Source organism: Micropterus dolomieu, linkage group LG17 (assembly GCF_021292245.1).
Source record: "Micropterus dolomieu isolate WLL.071019.BEF.003 ecotype Adirondacks linkage group LG17, ASM2129224v1, whole genome shotgun sequence".
Lineage (NCBI taxonomy): Eukaryota > Metazoa > Chordata > Actinopteri > Centrarchiformes > Centrarchidae > Micropterus > Micropterus dolomieu.
In genome coordinates this window covers 31,881,557-31,908,372 of record NC_060166.1, presented here as the reverse complement: position 1 = coordinate 31,908,372, position 26,816 = coordinate 31,881,557, and the positions used below count along the sequence as shown (strand labels likewise).

Genomic DNA, 26,816 nt, shown 5'->3' with positions numbered 1-26,816 from the left:
GGCATTCCTGCTGTCTGGAATTTTGACAATATTATTTTCCCTTCAAGGGTCTTCAACATTAGGGGCACCATCGTGGTCTCTCACTAGCTGAGTGTGAAGAATTCGTGCAAACAGACCCAGATGGGAGTCAGATGGCCACCGATAATTTGAGCTGTCCTCATCGTACAAAGGGTGCATAGACATCAGATGATTCTTGGCTAGTTATCGTCTCCAGAAGCAGAAATGACATTTGCATTTGTACTATGAAATCCCAAAATGCTAACCAAGACACTGTGGAGTAAAGGGATTAATTAAAGTGTTTTGGGGATATCCTCACCAGCCGTGAGTTACACTAAAACTTTTCAATCATACAAATTTGTACAGTATATTTTTATACTGTATTCAACCTTGGGATATGTGCTAAGTCAGTAGACCTAGGTAAATACCTATTTGCAAAAACCATTGGAAATCAGGGATGGAAAGCAATTGTTAGATTAATGCAATCGTTCAGTGCAATTAAATTGTGATGATATGATTGTGTTGTCGTTTTACAAGATTTGGGGGATGTTAATGCCCACAGGTTTAGTCTTGATAATATGACCTGATGGTGGCAAAAGAAAGAAACCTTAATATCTTACACAGAGTGTCTTTAATTGATTATCAAAATTCTAGTTGATTTAATATTACCATCAACTAATTGCTTGAGCACTAGACTATTGTTTATGTATCATAGGCTGTGACCACAGTTGCCCACTGCACAGCACAGCAGTTATCCCAGCTGTATTGTAATCCGGCACAAGTGCAGCCACTGAAACACCAGCTGATCGAAGATTGAATTGATGTCCTGGAGATATGCAAATTAAATTGCATAATAAATGTTTTTGTCAGTTAATATATACGTATTGGTCATTAGCCAAAGAAATGCAAACTGGAATAAGACAAGAAAACTGCAATAGGCTTTGAAAACACTTCACCTAATATAATAATAATAAATATACAGTTTTTCGGCTGGCCCATCACTTTCCACTGCGCCCTGCCCAATAAAGCAGAAACACCATTATAACAAGATTTCGGAAAGTAATTACTTTTTCTCCTGATCACCAGAATTTCACAAGGATGTCAAAGTAGAGATTGAAAGATCGGACTTTACCTGTTTAAAGGCAGCAGCTATCCACTGTAAATATTTTTTTGCAAAAGCAGTATGTATTCAGATAGTTTATATACAAACGGTGACTTTGTACAGAATTGAATCAAAGGGCCTGATAGAATGGTAAGTCAGGAGTATTATGCATTATTGTTATCGTGTTATTTTGAATTAATGAATGCACAATGAAATGAAAAAACAAACAAAACATTGAGCTCTTTATTTATTTATTATCTGTTATAGCTGTTTACATCTTAAAATATGTGTTGTGTTGTTCATGTCAGATTTTAACTAGAGAATTCATGGATTTCTTTTCTTAAATTGTCAAATTTTTCAAAGACAGTATTATTCTAATAACCTTTTATCTAACTGACAGTATCTGCTGTGCATTGCAATTGAACAATGACTTCATGGACTCATTTGGAAGGATAAATTGGCATAATGGCTTGTAGTTTTATTGTATTTTCTTCCAGTGTTCTCTGGAGACGAAACGGACACTGAACATTTCCTGTCTGTCTTCACTGTATTTGGGTTTAATAAAGAAGAATTGTTGTGAAAATGATCTTGATAAATAAACCCAAGACTGGCCAGCAGTTAAAGTTCAATAACTATTGTAATCATTATTCTTCAAGCTGGACACAGCAACCATTAGGATGGACAGTTGAATGAAATGCATTACAAAACAAAACACAGTCTCGACTGAACTGACCCTTATTATAAATATTTAGAAGATTGCCTCAATGCTGACATTAAATAACTTCCTGTTACTTCAAATATAATTATGGTAGTCTGATGGAGCTTTTTAGTCATGGTCTTAGTCAAGAGCAAGACTGACCAGTGACATAGTCCAAAACCAATAATCATTAGATGTGTCACCTTAACAAGGAGTTTCAAACTTCCCCATGATTCAAGTTGTCTTTTCCCACTCATTAAATCTCCGGTTAGGTGGCAAGAGCAAGGTTGGGCTGATTTTGACAAAGCCTAAGGGATCCCTATAGGATACAGTGTAGACCAGTGTAGAAGAATTTTTCACACCATAATAATAAAGAAGCCCTTAAGTGTTGATCTTCCGAAGATACCAGCCTTTTTCTCCTTGCAAGCTTTGCTCAGATCTTAAGAGTTAGTCTTAGATCAGATACAAAAGAAATATCCCTGTTCACCAGTAAAGTGCGCATAGTATATGGAGCTTTTGTACTATTTTTTTATTACTTTAGATTTTCTTACAGCATGTGTCGGAGAGAGAGCAGAGTCACTGATAAATGTTTATTTTTTAGACTAAAGCTTTGCAGTTTGCCACACACACACACACACACACTAAATATGGTCTATTTATTTTATATTTTTCAACTCTTCACAAGCAGATGTTTGTAATTATTTCGTGTTAATTGGCCAAATTCTTGTTGCCTGTGATGTCTCCTCGGGATGTAGGATTTTAGGTAAGGAGGGAGACATTTTTTTGGCTTTGCAGCAAAGTAACTGAACTCAAAGTGAAGCCTTGTGTTCTCTCTACCTCCCTTGTGGAAGCGAGACCAGCTCATGTGTGGTGGAGCATCAAAATAACTCGGCTATTGCTATTTAATCGCCATTCTGGACCCTTACTCCAATTAGCTTTCTCTAATGAGCTCAAAGAGATAGGTTACAAAGTTCTCCCTTGCATGTCACTGCTCAGAGAATCCATTTAAAATGAATGTGTGGTGAAATATGCTGCGCATGATGCTAGCCATTGATGTTTATATTATTCCAGGGTGTGGAAGTGTAGTGTGATGGTGTGTAATATCTGGGGTTCTTTCCTCAATATACACACACAGACACATTCGACCTCGCTTGCAGCTTACATCTGTTACCATGGTGATGTGAGGCTCAGAAATGATGGCCCTGAGGCTCGTTAGGGCCAGTGTCAAAACTGGCAATATACGGCTAGCGTCCAAATATTCCTCCTGCCATCTTCATGCCTGTACTCGGTATCCTTTCTTTAGCAAACTGACAACACCGGATGACCAGAAAAAAGCTGCCTGCAGTTTTTCTTACCAGTTTCCGTCTATGTTATATTAGCAATTAGCAAAGTCATCCATTCTACAGCTGGCATCAAAGCACTCTTAACGGCAACATGAAACTTGCCAGTTAGAAATTCCACTACAGAAGAATCAGCATCAGAATATTCTCTTCCTGCATCTGATTTATTCATGAGGTCGAACAAAGCAATCAGAAGAGGAAATCTCCCAAGTGGTAGGTTCATGTGTGTTTTGTGCACCACAAGTTGGGAAGTGCTTTGGCTTTATCCATTCCCGGCCAGCTGATTACTCTGGGGCGCTGGCATTAGTTTGTGTCAGAAACTCCCTTCACATGTGTGCTTCAGGGTAAATATCTATCCACATCTATGTCCTCTGCCACCACGTGTTGGGCTTCAAAGCCTTTTGCCTGCACTGCTCCTCCCTTCTCTAGGAGAATCTTTGCAATTTAAATAGCTCATATTCCACTCTGATTGCACAAACATATCCGGGGGCGTGGGGCGGGGGTTGTGCACACCACATGGACAAACCAACAAACACCTGGTGTTCTGTTAGGGTATCATTACGGTAGCACCAGTTTATACACGTCATGCATGGATCAAAACAAAGCAGGACACTTTAGGTGAGTTGATCAGGCAGGCTCTCTCTCACAGACTCATTGTAGCTCTGAGTCACTCCCCACTCTTTGTAAGTGTGAAAGAGTTAGTCCAGACTTATGGAGGAGGGTTTTTTGCGAGGAGTTTTCTGGCACGCTCACACTGGTCAGCAATGCTGGGTGATTCCTGCTGTGACTGCGGGGCTCAGCTAAACCAGAAGCTGTTAATTTAATGTGATCCCCTGTGTGTGCGTGCGTGCGTGCGTGCGTGCGTGCGTGCGTGCGTGCGTGCGTGCGTGCGTGCGTGCGTGCGTGCGTGCTGGTATTTCCCCCAGGGCTTCTGCTGTATGCGTGCTCACAAAATAATGTCACATCAACAGCTTTCAGGATGCCAGACAGTCGGCTCCCCTTTGTTCTCTAAAAAAAATACTCAATCCTTAAGGGAAATTTATTTCCTCTCAGCGTGATATCATATTTAATCATATGTTTATTTTGCTTTCCACCTGTTTATTTTGTCTTTGTTTCTGAACAGTGTGCATATACACAATTGATTCTTTTTTTCCACTCCTAAAAAGATCATTCCTGGGTCAGACATGACATGAAAGATGGAAATAAGATGCTACTACATGAAATTATCTATTGATTTTTGTGCTGTACTTGTAATAGTTATGTAGGAGTGTTACAGTGCCTTGTGGTGAATTCCTCCAGTGTGTCTAACTGCTGTGGGGGTTGCTGAGGCAGAACACTGTTCTCAGTCATATCAGTAGCTAGTAAATTAGACTTGCTAAATTTCAGGGCCATGGGAATGAAAACAAACAAGCAGGATCTGGTTACATTGGCCGTTTCCTTACACCCCACCCCCACCACCAACCCCTCCACCCCCACCCTTCCATTCGGTCTCTCCACTAACCCCTTTATCAATGTTTGCATAGTGAGATGGGCAATAAGTGGGCAAAGCTTGGTTTAGAGGTCAGACTTGCACATGAGATACTTGAAAGCCCTCACACAGACAAGTTCTGTCTGCTTGGGCAGAGTTTGATTAAGGCCTGCGAGTGGATCTTATTTTTGGGTGAAATGTTCAATCTCTTAGTCCATATGCTTTATAGATGGGCATCTGGCATGAAAAGCCCATTTCCTCTTCCTTCCTTAGAGCCTTCTGTGATACTGTCTGAATCCTGGGCCTCATGACCGTAGAGCTTGACTTGTCTTTGGAGGTGGAGCATTACAAGAAAGGAAAATGCAAACAGCATCTAGCTAGTTCTGTCTGTGACAGTGCCAAATGCATTATGCTACTGATGATTTACAGTGTTGTGTATTTTGCTGCGAACTTATGTCCCCAGCTGGGCCACTGTGAGAATAGTAACGTATATTTCTCAGAAGCCCTATTGATAATCCATAGTCCTTATTGACCATGCCGACATTGTGTACTCGTCATTATACTGTCGTATGCCGCTTTTATGACCTGTAATAATCTATTGACAAGAATTTTAAATGACATGCGGCAAAATGCCATGTGAAAATGTAGTTAGACCTCCACCTAGTGGCAGTTCAATCACAAACACCTACATCAGGAGTGCATGACACATTTTTGGTAATGTTTAAGCCTTTCATGTGTCTTGTTGATCTTTTTTAGGAGGGGAAGAAGAAATTTGATAAGGAAACAGAGAAATACTACTCCACGCTTGAGAGACATCTTAACTTGTCATCCAAAAAGAAAGAAGCATATCTGCAGGAGGTAAAACCATAACAAATTTTCTGATCCCCAACATGTCTTTGAATAATGCTGTTTTATGGTTGGCTGAGTGTCTCCTATAAGTAAAGCTTGTGTTTGTGCACTATTCGTTACTCATTACTACATTACTTTGAGCACGCATTGTTTCCAGGTAGTGATGTAAGCTTGAACTCTCTGTCCACACGGTACTCTCCCAGTTTGACCTGTCTTTGTAATGGCACTAACCCTGGTTTGTTTGCTCATTCTCAGGCTGACATGCAGATTGATAAAGAGAGACAAGTCTTTTATGATGCATCCCTTGAGTATGTTTTCAAAATACAAGAAGTGCAAGAAAAAAAGAAGTTTGAGTTTGTCGAGCCGGTAAGAGAAGTATCATATTTACATATTACATATTTCTGTGCTCAGTTAGCGCTGAATGCATACTAAAGATGCAGTAATTGCTTTGCCTTTTTACTATATATGCAGATTAGTTTAAGTGACATATAGTCAAAACTGCACTGAATCTTTGTGCTTACTACTGATGCAAGTGACTTTTTAAATGTCTGTAGTCTCTTATCCTGAGTGAAAAAAGGCACAATTATACCTCTCACAGGTATATATCTAGGTTTTTTTTATAATTCTTATATCTTTAGAGGACAAGTTACCTGGAAACATTAAGTTTTTTTACGTGTTAAATATCTGGGAACGTGAGATGGGAGCAAAGTGGCTGTTTTAAAAGCACACACTCCTATTTGTTTACATCCACTGGCAGCTCACCCAGAACCCAGGCCAGAAATGTAAATCTTTAGGCCCCAGGTAGTGGTGGAAAAAATGACAAAGCTCAACCTTGCCTGGTATGAATCTGGGCACAGATGGTTCATCCTTGAACATTTGATATGCCAAGCCTCATTCTAGAAATAAAGTCAGTAGTTGTGTCTTGAGATTTGACTGAGAGCAGCTCTATGTTCGCGGGATCCTCCATCCTAGGATGGGATCCATTTTTTCCTTTTGCAATACTACCAGTGCTTCTTTCCACAATTGTTAAGGATGCTTGGTTGTTATACAGAAAATAAGATCAATATATGTCAGCAATAAAGAACTACAACTCTCTAAAACTTTCTTTTTTTTGGCCTTCATCGTATGTGCAATATTCAGTGCATCGACATGAAAATAAGTACAATCCTGTACGAGAATTAATTAGATTTTAACTGACAATGCAATATGTACATTAGAATTAAAGTTTTACTCCAAAAGTATATATCCACAGTGAATGTGACATTTGCTCTGACAAAATAATTGATAGAACAGAATTTAAATAAATATATACTTTTTAGGCAACAGTATTATAATTAAATCCATGGATGAATGACAATTGTGTGATTGTAATGGTGGTTATTGTTGCTGGTGTTCAAAATGAAAGTTTTATATTGCAGTGTACATTTTTAAAATGTGCTCTCTTGTGTGAATTAGTAATCAAGCTTTATATTGTTTATTAACTCAGTAAATCACCCTTTAATATTGTTCCTCTCCAGCTCCTGGCCTTTCTACAGGGTTTGTTTACATTCTACCATGAAGGATATGAGCTGGCTCATGAATTTGAGCCATACAAACAGCAGCTCCAGTTCAACCTACAGAACGTAAGTCTCAACACCTCAGGGGTTGCACACAAAGGCAACCAGCCACGTAATCAGATTCTGCAGCTTATCATACCCTGATATAACAAGCAGAGTTTTCACTAATGGATAGCTATGTGATTAAATGAGATTCTTTGCTGCACAGAGGATCAATATTTTCAGAGTGTTGTATTGCAGGCAGTTACTGCAGGCCATTTAATGGTACTGTGTCAAGGAAAAGAGTCCGAGTTGGTAGAAAAACTACAGCTGCTGCCATACCTCCTCGTTTCACCACAATGGTCTCACCCCCAGCAGCCTGAGGGCCCAAATTTCTGTCTGACCCAAAATGTCAGTGCCATTGCCCTGACAATTTCCACTCCATAGCCCTCTTTCCTTGTCTTCAGATACAGAGAGCTCTAATAAGGTGCTGGAGAAGGTGAGGCTGTCTCAGCATCTCTTTGGTAGTAGATATAAAACTGCCTCGTGCTGACCTTTTTAGACTTTAAAACACAAGGATTCTTGGTGACATTAACAACTGACTCTTTTAACAACCGAGTCTCTGTCCAAATTTAGGATCACCTCTAGTGCATTCATCCAATATAAACAGAATATATTTCAATTAGATGTCAGGTCTGTATTTTCAGATGGCTGGCCAGTGTGTTAGTTATTCTTCTCCCCAGGTGTTCTCATGCAGCTGTCAAAATATGAAGCATTTGTCAGATTTTTCCTTTATTTCGCCCATTATGCCCCTTGATATGGGCAAAATAAGGGTATTTTTGAGATGAGAAATTGCAGCAAAAAATGCCAGTACACAAGACTTCCTCTGTTAATGCAATTATTATCCAATCCTTCCTTTTCTGTGTAGACACGAAACAACTTTGTGAGCACAAAGCAGGAAGTGGAGAAGCTCATGAAGAGGATCAAGTCTGCAGATCAGGACTATAAACCCCCAGGCCAGTGGACGATGGAAGGCTTCCTGTATGTCCAGGAGAAACGTGAGTCTTTCTAGCTGGACTCCCCCCCCCCCCCCCCCCCCCCCGCCACTTAAAAGTGCATGGTTTTACATCCATCACCATAAACATGTCTTGGCCTCTCCCAGGCCTCTGCAGAAGAGATCCTCTTACACAGAGCTCATAATTTATCCTGTTTACAGATTCACTTTCATGTGCTCTCAAACAAGGGGGAAGATACCCAAATCATAGCGTTCTATCAGCAGTGATAAACAACTTTTGATTTATCACACTTTAATTGCAAATTGATTTTTAGAAGTCCTTCCAGATGCCTGTGATTCCAAGAAAATATTTTGACTGAACCACTATTTTCTTCTTCATTTTCCTGTCTTAGGTCCTCTGGGATGCACTTGGACACGTCACTACTGCACATACGAGAAAGGCAGCAAGACCTTCACCATGAGCAACACTGAAAATAAGTCGGCCGGGAAACAGGTAGTTTAGTATAGTTTTTTTGGTTCAGTTTAGTTGCATATACAAATGATAAAAGCTAAGAAAAGACTGAGCCAGTATAATCTGTGTAGGTGAAACAAAGAACCCCTTGAGGCTTATAAGAATGTCTCACCCCAGAGTGGGAAAAAAGTCAAGATGACAAAACAAAACACTTGTTAGCTGAAAGCAGACAAAAATGGTTCAAAGATAACAAAATCCATAAATAACAAGAAAGGGGAGCTCAAGAAATGAAAGGGTGACTTGTTTTGTACACGATCAACTAAGCAGATTCACGTCATTTGCAAGCATTTCCGCTTACAAATGAATGAAAATTTCATGAGATTTCATAAAGATTAAATAATCAAGTTATAATATTTAATACTTTGTGTATTAGATCTACCAATACTTTATGTTTATGCATTTACTAATAGGTTGGTCATACTCAATTGCTGTTTTTATACTTGTATAAACATTATCAAGGGAAGAAGTAAAGATGAAGGCTTCACAAGTGCATTTCAATTTCTGTCATTTCTAATTTAAATTTATATTTATTAATGCATGGTGTGTTTAATTGTAGAACGGTCTTGTCCTGAACCAGGCGGAGATGTTCAAGCTGAAGTCCTGCATTCGGAGGAAAACTGACTCAATTGACAAGCGTTTCTGCTTTGATATTGAAGTGGTGGAGAGGTCTGTGACCGTCTGAATCATCTACATGTTCCCAAAATGTCTTATCACTTATATGGACTGAAAACATACACAAAACGTTATATGTAATACTGTTACCACCATTTTGTGTTATGTTGACATTTGTTTTCCATCAATAGTTAGGAGACAGCATTTGAAGAAAGCAATTCCACATTCCACATCACCAAATTCAGTATCAATAAATTGGCATGCTATGGTTTGTTTCATTTGTTTTTAATATACTATACAATAAATTAGAGCGGCTTTTGGGAAATGGAGTAAATGATAATAGTTACCATGGCAAGTTTACAGTAAATTAATACATTTTAGGCTAAACAAGTTTTTCACATATTCGCTGTCTACCAAAGCCCAAGTCACCCACATGGAGTCAGTGGTAAAATCATCTAAGACACACAATGGTTAAACAGATTTTTTTTTTAAGAACTAACATATTTTAACATTGATGAACTGCATGTGGGATGTTTTTTTCTCATGCATTTTGTGTTTTATTGAACCCAACTGATACTGGCAATTAACCCAGATTATCATGGGAGTACTGAGCATTGCAAGAGCTGCTCAGTTTAGATTAACATCTTCAAGACTCCCTGTTTACCAGATTTTAGATGTTTTCAGCTCTGTTTGTGTGCTGCATGTTCCCCTAGTCCTCTCCCTCCCAAGCTCTTGTTTGTTGTATGTCCACAACATCGATATTTACTCTATTTTTGAACCCATTCCGTCTTTTCTCTGTGTTCATGTCAATGTAGAAATGACATCTATCGTGGAACTCTTTTCAGACCGCTTCAGTTTTTCTGTAAAGTCCGGTATGTGAACTGACCACTGCTGCCCTTTCAGAGCAGTTGCATGTGCTGCATGTGTGCTGCTAATCGTATGATTCACTCAATCTCAAATCCAAGCCTTCTAATAAAATACTGTTGCCTTCTTAACACTTCACAAAATCAGACAACTCTTGGCATATAAGACATATTCTTAAATTATTTCTGCTTGTATGCAATTACTTAAATAACACATAAATGTATCTTATTCTATTCTTCATTTTGCCTCTCTTCAGAGTTGGCTGCCCACTCATTAACAGTGGTTCAGTTGATCAAGTTTTTTGTTATGAGATCTTAATATGTGCTCATTATTGTGATGTGTATTTCAGAATATAGCTCTAGCTCAACACTTATTGTTGTAAAACACTTGTGGGGCCAGCACGGCTCACCCTAGGTGAGTGCTGCTGAGCATGGACAATAACTGCAGTTTATTTGCAGGACAACTCATTTATCATGAACAGCGATGCCCCAGGGTGCTTGTTCAAACCACAAGGACAATGTGGGCCAACTCTAGTCAGCTTCAAGCTCATCCATTCATCCTCATTATAATAAACATGCTATAACATTTATAGCCTGGCCAGAATCAGGGCAACCCATCTCAGAACCTCAATTTTAAAGCATTGGTTCGCCAGATTACTAAAAGGTAGTCAGCCATGCAAATGACTTTATTTTATTTGCCCAGATTTGAGAGATCCATCTTCAAATTTTGGTGCTCAAAGCAATGAAAAGTGTTATATTAAAAAATTCAAAAGCAAGATGTCTTTTTGGAAAAAGTGTTCCTGATACCATAGAAAATCCACAGACCTCAGTGTCAACAGTTTTCATAGGGACTAGGAAACTGACAGGGTAACAGGGTCACTCTTTTTGCTGTTGAATCTTTTAAATCTTTTTTCAATGTTGTGAGCATCACAAATGAAATTCCTTCAGAGATAGATTTCTCAAAACCTGGTCAAATATATCCAATTTGCAATTTGGTTGATATTACCTGTTAATCGCAACAAATGCAACTTGACATGTCTCCATGCTAGAACTAACTATCACTACTAGTTGGGGTTTGTTATTGTTTGCCAGTATCATCCCATAATGTTATTAGGTTACTATATCCTGTAGTGCTGCAGATAATGCTGAGACCAGTTTAAAGCACATGTAGCACACAGTGAGGTGTCGACATGAGACAAGAGAACTGCTATGCTGTAGAACGCAGATGATGAACGTGTATGCATGTTGGGTGCATAAAAATTAATCACTCTAATAATAATCACATGTAGTGTATTTAATTGGGAGTGGAATGTGAAGCGCCAAGCCAACTGAGGGCACAGTTTAAAGTCAAGCATTTGCACATGAACTATTTTAGTCACACTAGTCCTTTTATAGTGGTCTCAGCCAGTGTAAACAATGTCTCTCCAGGGGCCCCAAGGCAATGAGATCAGACTGAGACCAGCTTTTCTCTGAAATCTTTCCAGGCATGGCGTTATGACACTGCAGGCGCTGTCAGAGTCTAACAGAAGATTGTGGCTGGAGGCCATGGATGGCAAGGAGCCGGTGAGGAACTCTGCCTCTTTGTCTTTGAAAGATTCATTTTGTGCTGGCTGCTGTTTGGCCAGGATGTTTTTTATTTGTTTGTTTGACAAGAAAACAATACCATAACTGAATTATTTGTCACTGGCACCCTCTTCTGGTGGGTTCAAGTTAAGTCTTTTAAAGAAACAATGACCTCATCTTCCACTTGTGCTAATAATAGGACAGTCCTCTTAAAGTACAGGAAAAACTTAACGTGTGACATATTTCTCTTCTTTCTGGCATTTTGTTCCTAAGGGTTCTAAACTTAATGATGATTTTTGTAAACCTTCTCTAGATTTACAACCTACCAGCCATATTAAGCAAAAAGGAAGAGAGTAAGTGTGTTTTTTTTTAATCTATCCAAACCCCTTTCATCATCTGAATGCATAAATTCAGCTTTCTAAAAATCTCCAACACACACACATGAAAACGCATTGTTTGTTATCTGTAGCTATCTCTATTCATTAACACAATTACATGAAATACACCTACTCAGCTGACATAGTGGAGCCTTCCAGCACAGGGGTTGTATCTTCCTAATCGGAGCGCAAGCATAGGGGAGAGCTTATTATTCCTGCATGGTGCGTGGTTAACCCAGATGGTAATTGACGTGTCAACCTTTTTCTCATGTTGTATTACAGCGTTTCTTAATGAGGCGGGCTTTAACTTTGTAAGGAGATGCATTGACCTGGTGGAGATGAGAGGTGAGGCATTTAAATCTGTCTGTTTTAATGTGAAATTACTTGAGTACAGCATGGCTGTGATTTTGAATAACAATGCACTTTATTCATTAGTGGACAGGACAAGACAGTGTATTGGCATAAGTCTCAACTGAACAGCAAATCTTTGTTCCTTTTTCCAGTCCTTTAATTTTCTTTTTTATCGCCACGCAGGCATAAATACAATGGGACTGTACAGAATTGGAGGGGTCAACTCCAAAGTACAGAAGCTGATGACCACAGTCTTTTGTAAGTATCATTTAAATCAGAAATAAATAACATAATAATATTTTCCCACTCACAGTGTAGAAACTACTATTTTTTAAATTAACTTTTTAAAGCATTAGTGTATAAACAGCTCATTTTGACAACCATCTTAAGTTGAATCTAGAGCTTTAGCAAACATAATGTGACCCTGCAGAGTGAGGAAAGAGGTCCTCCTTGTGGTGTGACAGTGTAACATCCATCTGACCTGATTACTTTGTCATTGCCTTATTAGATGAAGTAAAAGGTTATTTCAGACTTTCCTCTTGAGTCTCTGTACACAAGAAGACAATCAGTGTTTCTAATGCCCATTTAAGCAGCCTGTCAGGTTGTGTCAGGTTGTATTGGTTTCTTCAGGGTGATTACTTACAATGTGTTTCCAATAGCATCCAAAGCACCTGTGGATATGGACCTGGATCCAGAAACGTGGGACAACAAAACTATTACCAGCGGTCTGAAGAATTACCTCAGGTCAGCTCGCCCCATCAGCTGTCCTTAGCTGTCAGGGATCATCATTATCTCCATAATGCCTCTTTGAAACCTTCCTGGTGTTAGTCATGCATTCAGAATTACCAATGACTCACAAAAGAAAGTGCATTCAAAAGACCTGTGTCATGTCAAAAAATGACAATTGTTGTCTTTATTCACCAGGTGTCTCTCTGATCCTCTAATGACTTTCAAGCTCCACAAAGATTTTATCATGGCTGTCAGTAAGTTATGAAAAGTGTAATACCTACAATATAGTAGATATTTTCCTACAGCTCTCTTTCATTTTATTATTCTACATGAAAGAGATTGTTAAGTTGGCAGAGCATGGTCAAATTCAAAACATACACCAGTAATGAAGCATGCCATCTGTTTACTGTAGAAAAGGTATATTTAAAAATTCTAATGGTATATTGTGTTTGTGCCAGAAGATGGCACATTTGAATGGGAAAATTGTATATTTTTATACTTATTTTGATCAAATAGAATTTGTATCTAACCTAATTGAGTTTGAACTAAAATAAATTTCTAATGTATTAAAATTAGATAGCTTTGTGCGCACTGCATCCAGGCCCTGACAGTGGGGAAATCAAATGAACAAAGACTGAACAATTTCTGTATCACATAGCTCTCATGTCATTTCAAACTGAGACGTTAAATTGGTTTATTTGCTTATTTTTACACATCTAGATATGGTGTCTCAAGTTGATTTGGAATTTGAAGATCTGAAGTTGATGTGTTTTTTTCCCACCACAATTTGAAGTGGAATTTTCTATTTATGTACATGGAATTCATGTTTAGCGTGATCAAATCTAATGTTAAATGTTGATGCATAGCCACATTCATATTGGTCTGCTATTACCATGTCAATATAGTAATTACAATATAATATTAAATTAGCCTGATCATAGTCACTGTAATACTTTACAATTTTAAGAAGCCTCTCGATCCTTTTAAATCGGTGTGCCTTTCCTCAGAGTCAGATGACCAGAACTACAGGGTGTGTGCTGTCCATGCTTTGGTTCATAAGCTGCCAGAGAAGAACAAGGAAATGCTGGAGCTACTAATAAAACACCTCGTCACGTATGTAGTCCTGTAATGAATCTGTTACACTGCAGCCCTAAAAACAGAGAGTAGAGACTGATTAAATTGTCTTCACAGTTCACAGAGGACACTTTAATGCATTTATAGGCGTCTCTAAAACTGTCAGTACCTGGTAGAGAACAAAACTGTCACCACAGTTCGGTTAAGAGTTATCATTATGGGTGTATCAACAGAGAACAGCATCTTATCCTTGTGTGACATGCATTTTCTCTACCTGCAGAGTTTCCACACAAAGCCAGCACAACCTGATGACAGTGTCCAATCTGGGCGTCATCTTTGGGCCCACTCTGATGCGGTCACAAGAGGAAACTGTGGCCGCAATGATGAATATCAAGTTCCAGAACATAGTGGTGGAAATACTTATTGAGAACTTCATCAAGGTGAGTCATTATTTGGCTTTGGACGGACAGTATGCTTATAATTATACCTGTATCATCTAACCAATACAATGTACATTTGATTCTTACTTTAAAGAACTGAGAACACTGAATATAGATACCTCTGGTTGTATTATACCTTATAGCGGGTGTAATGTAACCAGGACAAGGAGATTGCTACCTCGGTATAAAATGTTTGGCTAAATCTCTCTTTGTTGACAAAATTCTGGAGTGTCACGATATAGATCCCCATTTAATCTCTGGGTAGCGAGAGTCTTAACATATTGGTTGCAAACTTCAAAAACTCAATTTAAATACCAGTGTGTATTGATAAGGAATACTCTGATTGTGTAGTTGTGTTGAATAATCAGTTCTCCTCTCTGGACTTCCAGATCTTCCACCAACCTCCGGACCCCAATGTGCCCCTGCCCCAGCCCCAGAGCCGGCCTGGCTCTCGCAGGAGCAGGGCCATCTGTCTGTCCACTGGGCCCAGGAAGCCACGCAGCCTCTACACCCCAACACTGTGCCTGGCTGATGCAGAAAGTGAGTACCAAAGCAGAAGTTATCACCACAGGTCATCACAATCACATCACAATTTCCCAAAACCAGTCAGTGGCCTTTAATATCAGACATCTGCACACACTGCATCACCACATTTCTGAAAGATTCACCTTATATTAGCTGTAAGTATTTTTAAATGGAAAGCCACAGTCACTTCAGCAGGTTTTAATGAGGCCGTTGTATGCCTCTTCTCTGGTCCCTGTATAGGTGACACTTTCAGCAGCAGTCCAAGCAGCACACCTATGGGCAGCATGGAGTCTTTGTCCTCCCACTCCTCTGAGCAGAATAGCTCTTCCAAAACAGCTTCCTCTGCTCAGGTCAAGGACAAGTTGCTCCTGGACCTCCGCCGAACGCCATCACAGCTCTCAAATGGCCCCAGGAGTGCTGTATGTGTCAGCAGCCCAGAGTCTAGCTCCAAGGAGGATGCAGGGCGTACAGATGGAGAGTCAGAGGATGCTCTCAGTCTGTCCTCAGTCAGCACCGCGCCCATGCTGTCTCCTGCCCCCAAAAAAGCCCCCCACTGCCGCCCTGACATCAGGCCAGCACTGTTGAACCGCTCAGCTGCTCCCTCTCTGAAATCAGTGCATATATCTGAAGGTAGGATAATCGTCAAGTAATGCCAGGTTAAGCTTGCCTTTCATTAATTCATTGATTTTGTTTCCCTTGCATGGAAAGAAACGTGATGAACGTGTAATTTGTTTTATGACAGAATTCATAAACTGGATGGTTTTAATGTTATAACTTATCCCACAAGGACTTAATACTGTGAAAGAGCGACAGCACCCCTTTACTTGAGCATAATATAAACAGCAGTGTTAAATATGATTTACAGAGCTTAGATACTTAGTGTGTTGTGTGAGCTGTTTTAGGATCAAAATGTTGTGTCTTTGTGTCATTTACAAAGAAACAGGAGTTATTATTTGTGTGTCTCCCTCAAGGCCGCAGGAGCTGCTCTGGATCTGTCCAAAGTCTGTCAACACTGGAGCCAAAAGAGCACCCAGACCTTCCACCAAAACAAATGATCCGCCGCAGGATGGACATCTCAGTCAGCAACGGCTACCAAAGACCTGGCTCAGTGTAATGAGTTTTAAAAAGCTAATAATTTTACTCATTATAACCTACCACTTCTAATACTTATCATGTCAACTGCAGTGTAATGATATTTAATTTCATTATTACTCACTTAAAACGCAGTACTAATAATGAATTAATAGTATTTATCTATCAAGAAGAAATGTCAAACATTCACTGGTTCCAAGCTCTCAAATATGAGGATTTGCTGGTTTGTTTATATCGTTGTGAATATAAAATCTTTGGATTTTGGACTGTTGGTCTGAGAAACGTAGATAATTAGTTATTATAGTTATAGATATAAATAGAAGGGAAAAATGTATGTGTGCAGTTTTCTGTGCCCCAACAACATAACAACAAGTCAATAATGCTTGAAGACAATAGTTCTGCAGCATTCCTTTCTGGCTTCCTCCCTCTCTCTGTCTCTCCCCTCTGAGTCATCAGCCTCCTCTTTCGTCTGCAGTTTCTAAGATCAGATGAGTATGTGTTAGGAGATTTATGTTTTTTCCTCTCTGGTGGGAGAGCTGGCTTTAATTACGCTCTGCCTGCTCTGGGGTTGATGTGACCCAACAACAGCCTGCACTCGTTCTCTCGGGACAAACAGATTGTTTGGCTTGTCATATCTGAGAAGTCAGTCACACGGTCTCTCAAGTAGTTTCCTAGCACCCACCCAGCTTGCCCTAAGCTCTGTGGTCCCCTTGACTCTGAGGTTGTTGCATGCAGGGTCAAGTGCAGGCTTGTTATATAGTTTAACTCAATTCACCACCGTGCTGAAGCTGAATTCGCCCATAGGAAGGAAACCTCCCATATTGTGTTGTTATACCTTTAACCTTGTTCTAAACAATGAGAAGTATATGGTATTAGAATTTTAATCAGTCTGAACATCTGATCACAGGACATATTTTCCTATGGGTGACTTTAAAACACTAAGTTTTTCAGCTGCTTATTTTGTCCTTGACACAATCACATGAAGTGAAGTATAATGTTTTTCATATTTTTTCAGGGTCGCTGCCAGAGCACTGCTTTTTGAAAATACCTCTTCCTCACAGTCTGTTCCAGTCGGAAGGTGCTGTAAAAACATGACTCCATCTACAACATTTTAACATAATTAATCATCACTGTCATCTCCTTAAAATCTGCCATGACAATGCCTGTTTTTGTTGTCTTTATAGAGATGCCAAGGCGATGTATTCCTGTGAGGCAGAGCACAGCCATGAGCTCAGCTTCCCTCAGGGGGCGCACTTTTCAAATGGTAAGCATAGCCAATACAAGGCGAACATTATATGCTTCAGCTGACAATTACTTTGCTGCAGAAGTGCTCACAACAGCACAAATGCTTTTTTGCGTAGGCTGATATTTGAACAGTGTACACAGACAGTCTGTTGTGTACTGGCAGCACACAGCAAGAACTTGGCTAATTCCCAGTGTTATGTGGAGGGATGAAATAATTTTGCTTTTAGTGTGACACCCCCATATGCATTGCTGAAACCAAACAGCCCCTGGATTTTTTATTGCCTCTTGCCTTTTCCATGTAGAGATGACTTGGCCCGCAACCAGTGCAGGCAGGTCACTGTAACCTAGTAGTGGAAGGCACCAGAGCCTGTTCCCTGTTAACGGAGCCAGCAGCCAAACACAAAAAACGTCAATAAACTCTCCTTATCAGTTACCAGCAGACCAGAGAGTATATTAACAGTATTTTCTTCATCCTTATCCAGCATATCTTTGCTAGATAGCTTTAGCTGATCATTCAAGGCAAAGATTAACTTTATTTTTTTATGGTTGATACTGTATGTGTGTGAGTAAGGAAGATGATCCAATCCTGCTAAGATAATATAAAGAGGGACTGAATTTAAAGAGCAGTCCGACCCCAAGTATGCTATGTTTATTTTTCTGCCTATTTTGCTGCTATTCACCAAGTCTTTGAAATAATGTAACCAAAGATAGGCTCAATGCGTCTAATCAGGTTTCACTAGATTAAGAATCTGCTTCTCTCCTCTTATTAGACTTGTACATTTTTTTTCTCTCTTTTTGTCCTGTAGTCTACCCCTCTGTTGAACCAGGCTGGCTCCAAGCAACATACGAGGGAAAAACAGGTTTAATCCCTGAGAATTATGTCGTCTTTCTCTAACAAACTGGTAAACATTGCATCTTTTTCATGGTATCCATGGAAAAATTAATACACACAATCGGGTTGACTGTTGTAAGGAGTTCCTGTTATTGCTGGTAACTAACATTTCTGCATTTTATATGCGGTCTTAGCAGATATCAAGCAGTATAGTATTTGCTTTAACACTGCTAGAAGTTCGAAGTCCAAAAATGACTTCATTGTGAAATGTTTGGGGAATCTGCAGAGATTAAGAAAGTAAGAAGAAATAGGTATGACATTATTGTTACACGTAAATGCATATATTACCCATCAACTGCACTGATGTTTTTAGTCCCAGTATTAGCAGAATCACAAAACAATCACATCCTATTTCACAAGATTTATTCTCAGAAATATATTATCTTTTAACTGCCCATTAAATCAACATAACACTTTCATCAAGTTGCAAATGAAAATCTGTAGTTTCATAAACATTTTGTATTAACTGTAACTGAACACACTGTGATTAAAAATAATGATAATAATCTAATCTATTAGAATCCATAATGGGTTTGCACCTTAACTTTCATGTTTATGGCCTGTGATCATTGATCATCCATTGAACCTGCTCACTGCTGCAGTGCACTTTCTGGTTAGCTACACAGTACTGTACAGTACAGTACAGTAATGCTAGTGAGCTCTTCTGTCGATGCTAATCAAAATATTTACTTCCTGTAACACTTTATTACTATAAATTATCACATCAAATATATGCCGAATGTAAATTGTTTTTTTTTATATAATGTCATGAATGCTATGTTCGTGAGGTGGAGCCTTCACATTTAATGCCTGTGGTACTGTACTCACTGGTACACTGGTGTACTAGTAATGACAACTAGACATGTATCAAATTATATTATGTTAAAGATGCTATTTCATATTTAATTTTTACTGTCACAACATTTCCAAAGTACAAAGTTCATTATTATCTAAAAAGAAAATAATCAACATCTTCAGTTATTATAAACTGAAAAATCACTCCAACGTAAGACATTCTCTGGTGTCCGAAGGTATTTGTGATCTTGTACTTTCCAAGATCAGGAGGTTCTTTTCCATTTACATCTTTAAGAATGTCAGGTGGCCTTGACCATTGATGCTGGAATAACACTCCCTTGCAGTCTCAATTTGCAGGAGCATATCACAGAAATTATATCCATATCCTGAATATGTAACATTTGACATACTTAAATTTTATACGGCAAGCTTGTTTCCTTGAAGTCATCCACTGTGTCTTGGAGGTGCATAAACATGTCTATAAATAAACAGTGATTTATTAGACCTGTGGTCCAAATTCTTTATCACAGTTAGTGAGTTTAACTTGTGCTTACTGCAGTAAGAAACTTTGTATTCAACATGTAAAGAAGGCTGAATAGTGAGAATGTGTTGTAAATGTATTAACCTTTGGTAAAATATAGTTGTCTCTTTGTGTTCTACTTTCCATGTTTTTATTACCTCTGCCAGGGAAGTTACATTTTGGCACATTGCTTTGTTTGTTAACTGTACAACTAGTAACAGATTTCAGTTAAAAATTATTTAGAGAAAGACCATGTGCGGAGGAGAAAGGGATTAATTATTTTTACAGATCTGCTGATACAGAAATTATAAAGGATTTCTGTATATTATGAAATGGGGCTTTTTTGAAAACATTTTCTAATTTTTAATTAACTACTGCATTCACTTGAATTAAACCTGTCACATGTATCCCATTTCTCTCATTGTGTGTATTCTGACGCAGATCGAGATGCAGATTTTTATGTTCTGTTATGAAAATAACACATTTTGGGCATTGTGCAGCCTTTGTGGAGATGTGCCCTGTTTTTATTAGTTATCTTCTCATTTTCCCCTATAGGTGCATTGAGTCACACAGCTGCTAACCCTAAAATAATTTGATTAGTTAAAGTGGCAGATTTCAGTGTCTCCCCTATTTCTCCTCTACTAAGAATAAAATGTTTGTGAGAAACACTGAATTTTATGTTTTTGTGTATTTTTTCTTGTTGGCAGCTTCAGTACAAAAATGAAGTATCCCTTGTGGTTTTCCAGACCTACTGTGTATCAGCTAATAAATACCATCTGTACACAAGTTGTAGGATAGGATAGGAAAGGGTGGATATACCATAATTATACAGAAGAGCTTTATTGATTGATGCCTCTGAATTCATAATATTAAAGATAGTCTGTACTAAAAAACATAATTTTTAAGGAATATGTTCATTCTGTCACCTCTTAAAGTAAAAGGGTAAAGACCATTAGAGGCAATTTGGCAAAGTATAGATGACTGACTACAATAGTGAAAGAATCCAGTAATTGAAAGATCAGTAATCCATTCACAAGATGTCTCTGCAGAGTTGCGATGTCTGTGCTTGCATCACTTGGTGTGGAATAAGAGGGGCCTCACCATGCCTGCCAGCACCTTGGGAAGCTGGGAGGCAATGACTTCTGTCATCATCTCTGGAAACTCCACTTTCATGGCGTCTGCCTGGATGAAGGTGCTCAGACAGAATAGGTTGACCTTCTTCACTATCTGTCAGAAAAGAGACATTCATATTTGTCTTTGTGCTCATTGCAGTAACAGTTAGACATAAATTAATGCTGTTGTACTCAGATTTAAGAGGGAGCCTACATCATGCATGGCATCCATCAGTTTGGTGAGGTGGTAGAATCGCTGTGAGCTGGCCACCAAGCCCTTCTCCCTCATGTGGATAGCCTTGGTCAGCTCCCGGATGTAGTTTTGTCTCATCTCTTCAAATATTGCCTGACTTTTGAGTCCCTCAAGAGGCACTGAGAGCAGACAGGGCACTTACACATTAAAAAGAATTTCTCTGAGCTATGCACTTTTAAGTATAGACAAATAATTAAAAGCTAAACTAACTAAGGAAATGTAACAAAAGTTGGCACTTTTGTCAACAAATGCTTTAGAAGTAACTGCTATTTAAAACAATGTTTTTCAGTTACTGTAAAAGGAGGACTTGATAGCAACTGATACATAAATCTTGTCAAGGTCCATTCACCCTGCACAACACTCCCTTTATTGGGCTGCTCTACAGTAGTTAGTTGTCATCAAAGCATCACGTCTGTTTGCAACACTGTATACTGAGTGCAGACAAACAAGAAGGTCAGCATAAGGTAAAAAGTGAGTCATCTTGAGTCAGATTCATTGAGTCTTCTGTCCTTTACCTGTGTTTAGTAATATAATTGCTTTCATGCAGAGAAACTCCTCACGGGTAACTTGAAGATTTGCAAACTCCTGAGGGATGAACTGTATGGCCAGGCAGAGGTCATAAATCGGAGATCTCCTCATTTGCTCCCTGACAGACAAAAACATAAAATTGTCGATGTTTCTGAACAATTGAAAGCCTTTTTTTCATCCAAAAGCATTGCCTTTTGAATGGATACATCGGTGGCATGTCTATAACCTCTTAATTAAGAATGATTGTGATTTAAAAGCCAATTCAAATTGCCTACGTTATGGCGCTTACTTACTGACTAAGAACAAGATCAGGTGCAAAGAACAAATACTCGCTAGTGACATTCTGAAAGGAGCGCCAGCCAAGAGAGAACACCATCAGGTTCATCCACGAGTACTGAATGAGGGTCATCTGATCAGTGATGTGAAGATTACGAAACCCTTAGAAAGAAAAGAAAATCCTATATTAGAGAGCATTTCATTTGTCAGCATCTTGCTTTGTTGTGTTCTTTTTAATAGTAGATGCAACCTGTGTAACAAATATACCATCATATCCAGTGGTGCAGTACATTGGAGTTCCAGTAATATTTTGGGTCAGCTTCATGGACAAAGATTTTAGGAAATCATATTTTATTTTAACATTCCAACTTCTCTCATATCCAATATTCATGGGATTACAAAGCCTTCTATCTCAGTTAGTATTTAAGGCTGAGACCTTCAGCGAGGCCTGCCAGTGGATCCCCATGGTGACAAGTGTGGTGACCCTGAGCTGCAGAGAGCTGTTACCTGGCAGAGACTTAGACCACTTGACAATCCACACCAGTTGTTTCTCACAAAGACGGTTGAGACTATTAAGCAGAAGATGGGAAACATCGGACTGGGTGTTGTCATAACCACAGTACACAACCTCTGGTTCGATATTTTCCAGGACATTGATGATCTGTTGGGAGAGTTGCACCTCACGAATGCCTGGTATGCAAGACATAGAAGTCATGGCCTGATTGTCACTGGACATGGCCAAGTGGGACTGGAACATCAAGGACGGGGCCAAACCCAAAGCTTTCAAGGCCCCAAAACGCTTCAGCTTCCTGCCTGTGACATGAATACAAGGCCTGGTAAGATTTGATGACAACGAGCACATTTTGTGCCCATAACAGAGTTTCAGTGTTTTTCTATCCATGTCAAGTAAATTCACAATCTGAGTCATGAAATTGCTCACACCTGCAATACCTCTGCTAGCAAAATAATTCTGGAACATTTTAATTCATTATTGTCTTTTGGTCTGTGCTATGCTAATCGTGTGACTTAGTGCCAAGAAGTTTCATTTATGCCACATGGGTGTATAAGCTCAGTGCAAAAAGAAATACAACCAAATGGTACCTCCGAGCATCATTCCTGCTTGATAGCACTTTCGGAGACGACATGCAGGGCAATTTTTCCTCCGGATTTTGTCCACAATGCAGTCATTTCGCCCAGCACAGAGATAGCTATGATGGCCTGTTGAGTGAAAGGGCACAGTCAATGGATATAATTTTAACAGTACTTGATTTTCAAATACGTAGGGAGAAGGAGAAGAACATAATGAGAAGAGAAAGTGTGGAAGAGCTCTTGACTATTAACATGGCTACTCCCTCCACACTGAAACAGTGTTCTGAGGAGAGATTTAAAGAAGGAAATTAGATGGAGGCAAGGCTGTGAGGACAGAGTGACATGGCCATGGTGAGACATAGTGGCTCTTACATATCTCGTGTGGCAAGATAACAAGAAAAACAGTCCAAGACGAAGAACACTGTGAACACTGCTCAGTGTGATACTGTTGCTAATGACCTTTTACAACTACCATAGAAGGCCAAATATGGTTGAAGTGAGGTAACTTCCTTTCAGTCACTGTAGACCTGTGATAGCTGATAATAAATTAATATTTGGCCAGTTACTCCTACTGTAATTTTCTGATTAAATTCCTGATCTTTTTGTTTATTTGTTAGGAACAATGCTCTCTGATCACCAGAAAAAAACACTAAAGACATTAGCACACAAGGCACATTTTCATTTGCAGGCACACAAAAATCAAGTATTACAAAATCCAGCATGTATAATCGAATACAGTAATAACAGTGGGCATGAAACTACAGTACACTTGCACCAATAGGTCAGAAAAAAACAGATACACTGTTCCAGTGTAGATTGGAGTAAGGCTATGAAAAACAAAAGGGTGGGGGGCTAATAAAACAGTCACTGTCATTGACCAGATGTTAAAAGGCATCTTGAAATAGAATAAAATCTGAAAAGAAGCTTTTAAACTGTCTGCTGTTCCCGATGACTTAGTGTTTTCCCTTTCCTAACAGCCTTAACACAGTAGCCTATTTATGTGTCTTGGACAATATTTGACTGAAGGCAAGTACAAAAAAGACAATAAAAACCTAGAACTAATACTTGAAATAATTTGGAAGTTAGGATTAAACATCTCCACAAGTAGGTAAAAGGTTTTGTTTGCTCACCTTCAACTGCTCTTTTAAAAAAGACTTTACAGCTCCCGCAGGTTAGGACTCCATAGTGACAACCAGATGCCTCATCACCACAGATCACACACATTCTCTGAGGTGGCATACTGAATAAAGAAAAAAATCGATTTCTCATGGTGGTGAAATGTACAGTGGGCCTACATGAAATAGGCTTACTTAAAAAAATAAGGGGTATCAGAGTTTGATCCTTATTTGACCAAAAACAAAGCAATAACTAAATGATGCTTAAATTAAGCTCTTACATTAATGATGTAGGATACTTATTTAAAGCTTATTTAAGAGGCATCTTTATGTTCGCAAGTAAGCCTAAAAAAGGACCGAACATTATATTTCTACAGTTACTTCAAGGTGAACGTTTATAGTAATTATATTGCAGTAATTACCCGGGGAATGTGGTAAAGGGCGATGGGTTCCTCTGAGACAGGGCCTGGTTCTGGATCCCATCATAGCCGCTGTGTGAGAAGGGGTCTTCGGTCACCCCTGCGGACTGGCACCAGTACTGATGCTCAGCCGGAGAGGTCTGAATCTGCCAACGGGGAACCTCGTTCTTGAACATCATCATTTGCGTGGTTGTGTGCCTGTTGGCATCAAAGTTGATAACAGCCTTCCCGGACGAACTATCCCTGGAGTCAGCCCGAACCTGGCTTAGCGCCGGTAGCTGCTCTGACTGGTTCAGGTCGATCAGAAAGGTTGGAGATCCTTCCAGCCCCGGTTGAGGAACCGCCGCTGCCGGTGTGAAGCTTGTCGACTCACCCTCACAAAGCCCCATCTGCTGCTTTCTGTCAGTGTCACAACAGGTGTCAAAAACAGGTATCTCCGATGATTGATCAAAGTTGGGACAAGGGGTGTCCATAATCACAGATGGGTCCTTTTCATCTTTGATGAACTTACACGCTCCGGTTATCGAGGAGAGACTTAAATTTGCGCCTGGCAAACTTTCGGATGAGGCCACATTCGTCCTCTGAACATTTACAAAGTCGTCCCAAGGTACACTGTCACACTTAAGATATTCACTGCCACGGTCATAAAAATGTTTTCCATCAAGTACGTTACACTCTTTGAAAACTGCGCCGTCGACACTTGAATTTTGAACGTGGATCAGTGTTCCGGCGATTCCAAAATTACGCACGGCGGAGGACATGGAATTTAAAGACTCTGACTCGTTAGATAATTTAGTATTACTGTACCCAGCTTCAATCAAGTCTTTCACTGTTGTATTGGTGGAATCAGCGATCGAAGTACTGATGGTGCTCATCCTTTCGTTTATTTTATTTTCCATTTTCTGAACCGCGACGCGCACAGCAGAGACTGGAGTGCGCCCGGAGGCTGGACGGTGTGTGATAAACTGTGGCTCAGACTTTCCTGTAATCCTCCTCCCAGTCGAGGAAGGCTGTAACTTCGCCTTTCTTTAACGTAAGACTCTATTCCATATAATTTAGGAGCTGTTCAGAAAAGAATTATGACCTCTTTCAGAAAATAGATCTGGCATGTTAAATCAATTACAATATAATCCCTTATTCGGTTGTGGGTGTCATGTTTCAAAGTTGAATGGATATTATTTTCCTTGTTCACAGATTTCCAATAGCTTTTCTCATTCAGACTAAATAGGCAATCCTCCAAATGTTGCAGGGGAAGAATCAATGCAGAGCCAGGCTAGAGAAATGTACACTTACATTTACAGCAGACCTACAGCAAAATAGCCAGCCAATGAGGAGAATGAGGGATGGATCACTTCAATGTCAATTGTCATTAGTCTCCACCCCATTCATAAGAGTGATGCACAACATGACCATAATTTTATTTGTCATTATTTGTATTTTATTATGAATGAGTTCTATTTCAGCCATGAGAATAGGGTTGCATAGTGTTTGTTTGTAACCAAGACCAAATTGCTTCTGTCCCATTTGTGCTTTGAAGCTTTATTTACCACTTTACACATCATGCAAACTGAGTGGCAGTTATAAATTATAATTGATATTTTGTAAATGTTTTGTTTTCCTGAAAATGTAATTTTTGTTGTTTCTTTTCTTTTTCAGATCTTTTCCATTTTGGCACATTTGCATCTATTTAAGGCTGCTTAAAAATAAAGTTCTCAATTTAAGCATTATATGTTTGACCAAAAGCACACAAATAGCCTTTGTAAAAGAAGAATATTTATCTACACATCTTCTGTAAGGTGGTCCTCTATATTTCATAAGGACATTGTGTCATAACAGCACTCTCGATTTCTTTGTAATCTGATTTACATTTCTGTTTTTTTCCTAGATATCAGAGAACATTTCACTATTCAAGATAATCAGTCCAGTCGGGATGTTGCTAATGCATGTAGTTATGATGCACACACAGGCCTTGGCCCTCTCTCCTGCGTCATCTGTTTGATATCAGAGAGAATTCTCATGCTGTAGCCTACATAATTCTTTGATAACAGTTACACATTCATACACTGAACAAAATTATAAACGCACACTTTTGTTTTTGCCCCCATTCATCATGAGCTGAACTCAAAGATCTAAGACTTTCTCTATGTACACAAAAGGCCTATTTCTCTCAAATATTGTTCACAAATCTGTCAAAATCTGTGTCAGTGAGCACTTCTCCTTTGCTGAGATAATCCATCCACCTCACAGGTGTGGCATATCAAGATGCTGATCAGACAGCATGGGTATTGCAAAGGTGTGTCTTAGGCTATTTCTTTGAGTTCAGCTCATGATGAACAGGGCAAAAACAAAAATGTTGTGTTTTTAATTTTGTTCAGTATATCTACATGATGTGTTCTTTAAATGGTGTAATGGTCTAGTTTCAGAAAAGGTTG

The 26,816-nt window shown here is 39.2% G+C and overlaps 2 protein-coding genes across 6 annotated transcripts in view; one reads left to right on the top strand and one right to left on the bottom strand.

Annotated features, from left to right (window-relative positions):
• Positions 1–20,265, top strand: part of LOC123985944 (rho GTPase-activating protein 42) — a 63,278-nt gene extending 43,013 nt beyond the window's left edge. The window contains exons 5-25 of one of the 4 annotated variants that reach the window (XM_046073951.1): positions 5,361–5,462; positions 5,709–5,819; positions 6,971–7,075; positions 7,917–8,046; positions 8,396–8,496; positions 9,071–9,180; positions 9,942–9,998; positions 11,474–11,552; positions 11,866–11,905; positions 12,212–12,274; positions 12,464–12,538; positions 12,940–13,024; positions 13,205–13,263; positions 14,017–14,122; positions 14,364–14,523; positions 14,913–15,063; positions 15,289–15,678; positions 16,020–16,158; positions 17,156–17,218; positions 17,325–17,404; positions 18,192–20,265. In XM_046073951.1, the coding sequence (XP_045929907.1) occupies positions 5,361–5,462; positions 5,709–5,819; positions 6,971–7,075; positions 7,917–8,046; positions 8,396–8,496; positions 9,071–9,180; positions 9,942–9,998; positions 11,474–11,552; positions 11,866–11,905; positions 12,212–12,274; positions 12,464–12,538; positions 12,940–13,024; positions 13,205–13,263; positions 14,017–14,122; positions 14,364–14,523; positions 14,913–15,063; positions 15,289–15,678; positions 16,020–16,158; positions 17,156–17,218; positions 17,325–17,404; positions 18,192–18,280 (2,295 nt within the window). In that variant the 3' untranslated portion in view covers positions 18,281–20,265. Of the gene's footprint in view, positions 1–5,360; positions 5,463–5,708; positions 5,820–6,970; positions 7,076–7,916; positions 8,047–8,395; positions 8,497–9,070; positions 9,181–9,941; positions 9,999–11,473; positions 11,553–11,865; positions 11,906–12,211; positions 12,275–12,463; positions 12,539–12,939; positions 13,025–13,204; positions 13,264–14,016; positions 14,123–14,363; positions 14,524–14,912; positions 15,064–15,276; positions 15,679–16,019; positions 16,159–17,155; positions 17,219–17,324; positions 17,405–18,191 lie in introns of all 4 variants that reach the window. The other 3 variants (XM_046073950.1, XM_046073953.1, XM_046073952.1) reach the window with 3 other exon arrangements.
• pgr (progesterone receptor) lies at positions 18,624–25,648 on the bottom strand. 2 transcript variants are annotated; one of them, XM_046073955.1, is made up of 8 exons: positions 24,388–25,647; positions 23,981–24,090; positions 22,863–22,979; positions 22,269–22,574; positions 21,779–21,923; positions 21,473–21,603; positions 20,919–21,076; positions 18,624–20,819 (listed from the first exon to the last, which is right to left on the bottom strand). In XM_046073955.1, exons 1-8 carry the CDS (start codon positions 25,281–25,283, stop codon positions 20,664–20,666), a joined length of 2,019 nt encoding a protein of 672 aa, XP_045929911.1. In that variant the 5' UTR covers positions 25,284–25,647; the 3' UTR covers positions 18,624–20,663. The 2 variants fall into 2 exon arrangements, with proteins under 2 accessions (XP_045929911.1, XP_045929912.1); XM_046073956.1 differs by having other exon boundaries at positions 20,675–20,815; positions 24,388–25,648.
• Positions 25,649–26,816: the final 1,168 nt, after the last annotated feature.